The sequence below is a fragment of the Maniola jurtina genome, chromosome 15, assembly GCF_905333055.1.
Source record: "Maniola jurtina chromosome 15, ilManJurt1.1, whole genome shotgun sequence".
In the NCBI taxonomy this organism is placed as follows: Eukaryota; Metazoa; Arthropoda; class Insecta; order Lepidoptera; family Nymphalidae; genus Maniola; species Maniola jurtina.
The window spans coordinates 1,247,374-1,255,164 of record NC_060043.1 but is presented as its reverse complement, the minus strand read 5'-3'; the positions used below and the strand labels follow the sequence as shown (position 1 = coordinate 1,255,164).

The following is a 7,791-nucleotide window of genomic DNA, read 5'->3' as shown; positions in this document are numbered from 1 at the left end:
AGGTATAAAATTTGTGAAAGGTCTAATAATATTTGCTCCTATTTGATGCTTCAATCTTCTTCCTTGCGAATTTGATTTAAAACTTGAGTGGAAATCCTTTAATTTTCGACGTCAAAAAATATCCTGGATCCGTCTCCAAGATGTGAATTGTCTGTGTATCAAATTTCGGCAAGATTCAGCCGTTAGTCTTTAGTTTAGACAGACGCCTTTTTGCATCACTAATCATACTTATTATAAATGCTAAAGTGTGTCTGTTTGTTTGTTTATTGGTTCGTCCTTCAATCACGTCGCAACGGAGCAACGAATCGACATGATTTTTCGTGGGTATAGTAAAAGAACTGGAGAGATATAGACAACTTTTTATCTCGGAAAATCATAGAGTTCCCGCAGGATTTAAAAACCTAAATCCATGCAGATGAAGTCGTGGGGTCATCAGTGAATTTATTATATTAGTACGCATTGTACGTATTTTTTTCGTCCATTAATCTCTATTTATCAAAGTATTTATAACAATCGAAATATATTTAAATAGCGGGAAATGTGTCTAAATTCATCATTAAAGAATTAATTTTCGATAAATAATAATGTATGATAAGCTTGCACACCTTACTAGAAATCTGCTATAATATATTTTTACTAATAAATCTTTATCCAAAATTCATTGTTTGTAGATCAGAATGGAGTTAATATATCCTAAATATCCTCGCTATGCAACTCAAATCGCAAGATTGCGAAGTTTTGATACCTGGCCTCAAGATTTAAATCAAAAACCTCAAGAAATGGCTGATGCTGGTTTTTTTTATACAGGAGATAGTGATCGCGTGATTTGTTACTTTTGTGATGGCAGGCTCAAAGACTGGGGCATCGAAGATCATCCATGGTCGGAGCACGCACGCTGGTTTCCGTCCTGTCCCTATGTTTTACTTGTGAAGGGTGAAACATACCTACAAAGTGATAGCAAAGATGTTTGTGGTGCATCAAAAGTATCTGAACAATTTGTAAATAACAATATAATAAGTTCTTTTGCAGACAGAAACATATTATGTGTTGAAAATATTAAAGAAACACTTTGCTGCAAAATTTGTCTTGTAGAAGAAGTAGCTGCGTGTTATATACCATGTGGTCATGCTATAACGTGTACTAAATGTGCTTTATCGTTGGATAAAATGTTATGTCCGATATGTGGAAAAGCAATCGTTAATGTAATACGAATATATTTCTGATGAGCTATAAACATTTAAAGAGTCTACCTTTATCCAACCTATTATAAGTATGCGCAAGCCTCGAATCAATCGATCGAAATTCATACTAATGAATACAGCAATGCCGGATCAAGCAGAAACACGATCAATATACAAAAATAATTTGAGCGCAACAAATCAAATGGTTAACTATGCGAGAGCAAACTTTTAGACGTAAAATTATCATGCATATGGGCTCGTTCGCATTTCTTATGAATGCCGCAGTCTCGTCGAACTCATCGTATTATATCATCCACTGTGCGGTGCGGGCGTATGATATAGGATCCGCAATAACTAGTCATTGAGGATTTTGTCTCACTGTTGATAGTGATTAATTGTTGCTTGGATTTAGGAATACTCCATTTATTTAATGTGTTGTTGTGGACAGTAGCCTACATTGGGGATCCTGTATCAAAATTCATGGGGATTTTGTATCACGGTGAGCGTAGCGAACGAGCGTTAGCGAGAGTGATCCAAAATCCCCATGGATTTTGATACAGGATCCCCAATTCAACACTACTCCAATACGCCGCAAACTATTCGATCACGAATAAGGCCTTCCTCTAAATGCTCGAATTCACAATGTTCTGATAAAATTTTCAAGGCCGTCACGTATTCGTCGATCGACTCGCCAGATTCTTGATTTCGGGTAAAGAACTTGAAACGTACCATAGTTGTGTTTTGTTTCGTGCCAAAGTGTTCGTTGAATTTTTTTACCAATGTATCAATATCTTCACGATTTTCTTCTTTTGTGTATTTGAACGTCGTATAAATATCATAACCCTCCGATCCTATCAAGTTTACTAGTAGGCTGGCCTGCACATCCGTAGATTCCTTGTGAACACCGGCCGCTTTTAAAAATACATAAAACTGCTGCCGCCATTTTCGCCACGCGGTTGCACGGCACGCCGGCCCACCTTCCAGGCACAATTCCGCTGGTGGCCTCGCGTGTTCCATTTTTATTATTTACTTATCACTGCACACTGCATCCAAAACTTATCTTAACGTACATTACACAGTTCTACACGCGCAATTATTATTTAATTACATTCACCGATGCCACCATGATGTGAATCAAACGAGTACATGATGGGAACTGAACTTTATTATATTTATTTTCATAATACCCACTTCTATACAACAATAACAAATGATAAAAATTTGCGAAATGGCTCTATGATAATTGCAAAAAGTTTTATTTCTTGTACGATGGTACAGAACCCTTCGTGTAAGAGTCCCACTCGCACTTGCCCGTTTTTTTAATTCCCAAGCTGTGTTTCCAAGTTTTTGGCGATGATAAAAATATGTTTTGCTAGTTAGAGGATGACAGTATGGTAAAGGGACGGGCGGAATTAAAAAAGACACAACATACAGATACAGTAAGTAGGTATATATGTTTATTCCAAGCGTCAGTTACAAAGACAAACGCAGTCCCTTCTAAAAAGGTACATACAAAAATAACATCGTCGGTCCAACAACGAACGCCAAACAATACATCACATCGAATACTCGCTAGTAGACTAGACTAGGTTACATCATATACATACAATAGGGATCTTACATTTATTACGTCACAATTTTAATTTTCACCGCAGTTTAAGGTCCTCTAAATCGGAGCGAATCAGATTATTGATAATCTAGCTTATGCCCGCGACTTGTGGAGTAAACCCCTATTTTACCCCCTTAGGGGATGAATTTTGAAAATCCTTTCTTAGCGGATGCCTATGTCATTATAGCTATCTGCATGCCTTTCAGCCCGAAGAGTGCTAACCGGACCCTATTACTAAACCTCTGCTATCCGTCCGTCCGTCTGTCAACGGGCTGTACCTCATGAACAGTAATAGGTAGAGAGTTGAAATTTTCACACAGTATATTTCTATTGTAGCTATAACAACAAATGGTAAAAAATTCAAAATGGCCGCCATACAAATTAAAAAAAAAAATTAAGTGTTATATCTTGTACAATGGATAGAACCCGTCGTGTGGGAGTCCGACTCGCACTTGACCGAGTGACCTTGACCTTATAGTATTTTTCAATTCTTATGAAACAACAGGGTGAAGAGATGAACACCGTGTTCATCTCTTCACCCTGTTGCTTTCGAGGTTTTAATCCGTCCCTTTAATTTTGTCTCCTCGCACAAGGTTGAGGTTTACCCTTTCCTTATGACGTAATCAATGAAAGTCCCTTACCTAAGACACTGACTTTTTTCTAACAAGTATTCTAGTCAATAGACAATTGTGTCCATTTGGAAGTACCAAAACTTTACCAACTTTAAATCTATTTTAAACGAACTGTATGTAGGTACCAACTAGGCACTGGAATCATCCTAAACAAAAAACCGTGTTTTATGAAGGTAATAAAACTAGAAACTTATGACTGCCATAGTTATTTTAAGTAAAAGCCCCATTTTTTGTCACGCCAACGTAGACCCCCATCGAGTCTCCCGTGGACCCCTGGGGGTTCTCCTGGACCACTTTAGGAACTACTGCTCTAGTACCTAGGTACGTAGTAGCCAGTAAATAAGTCAAAGCTCGTAAGTTGTTTAGCACCTTATACAAGTGGCACGGTTATGCACATGAGTGAGGTGTGTGTGGCGTGTTTAAAAAAAAGGTCATAAATGCGACAGGTTTTGATGCAATAGTTTCGCGGAATTGCTACTCGAATTCTGAGGCCAACCGTACATACTACATAGAGATCGTTGTCCCTTTTAGTCTAACTTTGGTACAACCAAATGGATTAATAAATAATTTTAATTTACATGTAAAAACCTAGTTTCTTAAATTACATAGTCTGTCTAGATATCAGGTTTAGAAACTTTAAAATATTCGTCGATTTTCATTTTTCTCATAATTATTCTATCAACACACATATTTGAGATCAATCTGTTATCATAGGCGTTTCTAAGGGCCTAGTGCACCAAATTTGAAGGTGAAAACTGTCATATAATAGTAGATTATTCTGTTGAATAATCTACTATTATACATGGCGGTAATGCAAAGATTACGGGCGCCGCCGGCGGGATAAATCCCAAGCGTGGCTTTGTTAGGGCGGTTACAGACTATGGTTGAGCCATTACAACCTTGCGAACTGAGTCATAAATCATTACGATCATAGGGTTATGAGAATACTGCTAAAGTCGTCATCGATAAAGTAATCGTAATCGAAAATGATTTATAACTGAGTTCGCATGTAATGGCTCAATTAAAGCACTTGTGCGCATATTTGACATATTACAAATAATACTTTTTGATATAATTGACAAATTAACACATATGTCCCTTGACGATTTTCGATCTTTTAAAAACTTAAGTACCAGGGTTTTCGGTGGCATTTTGATCCATTTTCAACACAAAAATAATAATTCAAAAAAAATTATATATATATATATATATATATATATATATATATATATATATATATATATATATATATATATATATATATATATATATATATATATGGGTAATTTGGCAAGCTTAATAGCAAAACACATATTCTAATTAAGTAAACAATTTAGCTATCTACGTAACTAACAATAAAAAGTGTGTAAAATTAATTATAGCATGAGATCGAAACAATTTGGAGCAATTAAATTACTAATATAAAAACTTATTTAACTAAAGTATCAACAACAATAAGTATTAGTTAGTACTAACTAATGTATCGGTGGAATCACATTTTGGCCGTCCAACCGTATTCGAAGCTTCGAATGCAAGAATGGGGATGATGGCTAGGTCAAACATAAATTATTTCTCGATAATTAAATACCTAAGACCTAATTAATTATTATTAAATAGAGGGCCTTAAAAAAATCGTAAAATCCACATTCGCTGTTAGCCAGTTTCTAACCATCTTCGAATTGCGTCAAATATGTATGGTCTGTGTTCATATTTCATACAAGCTCCCATACTAAGCGAGCGTTTTGACGTTTGATTAAAAGTTGCTGATTTAACTAGTCATCATCCAGATAGGTACGACAATCACAATCACTGTACCGTGAATAGAGTAATTCACGGTGCAATTGTGCATTTAAGCCAAGTTTATTATTTATTCAATATACTTTACATATATATAGCTGTCAAACACTGACTCTAGCCCTGTGCATTATTCGGGTACCCGAATACATATTTGCGCTAAATTACAACTACTTAGTATAATTGCGCGAAAAAATATAATAATTTCTTATTAAAGTTTTGTAATTATTATTTGTGCGTAACGAGTAACGTATATTTTAAGGACGAAAGCGTTAATAACGATTACATTGTGCTTCCGTTGTTAAAGCTTAACATTATAAAATTACAAATCTTTGATTACATACCACATACTGGGTACAGCACCCGGCACCAAATATTGTACATCGACCTTTAGAAAGAGATAGCGGATTCATAGAGCGTTGTCTCTGTCGTTGAGACCGACATAACGTCACATACACAGGTATGAGTGACAGAGACAACGCTCTACGAAGCCGAAACCTCTTTCTAAAGGTCGATGTACAATACTTCTTGCCGTACATAAAACGTGTATTATTTTTTTTTGCTTTTCTAACGAGCTCTTTGACTAGTACTGTTGCATTAGACAATATTACGTACAGTACTCTGTACTACCACCTTTATAAGTTATGCCGAGGTACCTGCATAGAAATCTTGTTTTTGAATGGCGCGAAAATATCTCAACCAATCACAGCGCGCGTCTGTCCGCTATTGGTTGTTGCTTACGCGCCATGTTTTGTGCGCGCGAATTATGAGCGAGATAGCACGAGTCTGTCGTCATTGTGTTTAAAATCTTAACGTAAAGTAATAAAGTCTGAATTTCATTGGTGTACATTCGGTTTTTGTTGGCGTTATGTTAGATTAGGTGCGCAAACGAATTTTGTCGGTGTGACTTATAAAAGCGGTAGTCCTGTAAATCCCCTATCTCAAGATAAGATTTGTTTCAAAATTGTAGGATGTCTTAAGTACTTGATTCCTCAAAACTAGATTTCTTGAGATCTGGATTAGGTAAATTAGATTACACGATACAGTAACAGAAAGTGGAAAGTTCAATCATTTGTATTTATACCATAAACTATCTACCGCATCTGTTTATCTAAAAGATAAAAAAAAGGCACACAGATTACATCAAATTATGTAATTTAATTAGTAATTATTATTAGAAGTGGTTATGCATAAGGAGACTCAAAACATTTTATAAAGAAAATTCGTAACCTTGTCAGACAGACTATTTTTTAATTACAAAAATGGATTAACAATGTCATGAGCATTTAAGTTCCACTGAAACATTGGATTCAATAGGTTTTGCATAACAACATCAAATTCATTGAAATCAAATTAATATTTTTTATATTTACTCAATTACTTTTAATTGTACAATAATATGTTGGTCCTGACACAACACATAATAACATTTATCTATTTTGGAATACAGTCCATCTACACCGAGATTCACATTCATAATATTATTATTCATTTTCATTATATTATATTTTATAGCACACATTTTCAAAATGAAACCAAAAACACTATTTTCATAGATAGAAGCAGATATTTCGCGAAATTCCATAATATGCAAAGTACAAAAAATACTTTGCAAGAAAGAATGAGTGAGAGGGTTAACCTCTGAGAGATTCTGTTGCACACAATTTCAAAACTAAAATGTCTAAATATATTTCTATCCCTTTCAAAATGCTCCCTGCGGAAAAGGATAGCAATAGATTTAAGCCTTTCTAATAGTTTAGAGATTGTGAACAAAAGTAGCCACAATATCAGAAATGACTGTCAGAAAGAAAAAATGCACTCTGGAAGGTACTTTGCTACGTCCTTAGAATGACAGAATTTGACATCGGACGTACGCTTCTGATATACGCAGAGTGAGCGCGGTAAAAAGTTTTCTGACAGATAATTTCTGATTATATGTGATCGGCCTAACATAGTAAAAATCATTTCTGATGATGATACAACAAAGTTCACACATTTCATAAGTAGTCGTGACCGAGGGTAGTTTCACAGATTTACTATCGAGGGTTCACATGTTCACTTTACTATAAGCACGGTGTCGACTGTCGCCCATTATATGATGAGCTCGGGCGCCGTGCAGGTCGAGGGCTAGCTGAGGGCGGAGTACGCTGGCGGCGGCGGGGACTGAGCCCTGGCGGGCAGGAGTACGGCGATGTGGTAGGGCGGCGGGGCTTCGGAGCTTGCACCCGGGGAGGTGATAGTTTGTGGTATTATTGGGTCTCGCTCGGGGCGGCTGAGTATTGTCAGAGATATGTCTTCGGTGGGTTCAGATATTGTCACCTGTAAATTATTCATTATATTACAATAAATATAATAAGTAAATTGTATGAGTATTGGTAAGTATTTTATGTTAACATGAGAATGAAAATTGTCTATGATATGAAACCCCGCCCTGATTAAACAATACTACGATTGTATCGAGCCTTGAATATCAACATATTTTTAATCTTAGAGCGAAAAGTGGGATCAAATGTGCTATGTGTGAGTGTATGTGTATAGTATGTGCGCGTGCGTGTATGTGTGCGTGCGTGCGTAT

The 7,791-nt window shown here is 36.0% G+C and overlaps 1 protein-coding gene and 1 long non-coding RNA gene across 3 annotated transcripts in view; both read right to left on the bottom strand.

Moving 5' to 3' along the window:
• Positions 1–3,106: 3,106 nt before the first annotated feature.
• Positions 3,107–7,791, bottom strand: part of LOC123872771 — a 26,100-nt gene continuing 21,415 nt past the window's right edge. Inside the window, exons 4-5 of one of the 2 annotated variants that reach the window (XR_006797543.1) lie at positions 4,477–4,484; positions 4,407–4,419 (exon numbers count right to left, since the gene is read on the bottom strand). This is a non-coding gene — a long non-coding RNA (uncharacterized LOC123872771). Of the gene's footprint in view, positions 3,118–4,406; positions 4,420–4,476; positions 4,485–7,791 lie in introns of those variants that run through there. The other variant, XR_006797545.1, reaches the window with a different exon arrangement.
• LOC123872770 overlaps positions 6,143–7,791 on the bottom strand; it is a 4,205-nt gene continuing 2,556 nt past the window's right edge. Inside the window, exon 5 of the mRNA XM_045917294.1 lies at positions 6,143–7,535. Coding sequence (XP_045773250.1) covers positions 7,344–7,535 — 192 coding nt within the window. The 3' untranslated portion in view covers positions 6,143–7,343. The remainder of the gene's footprint in view (positions 7,536–7,791) is intronic.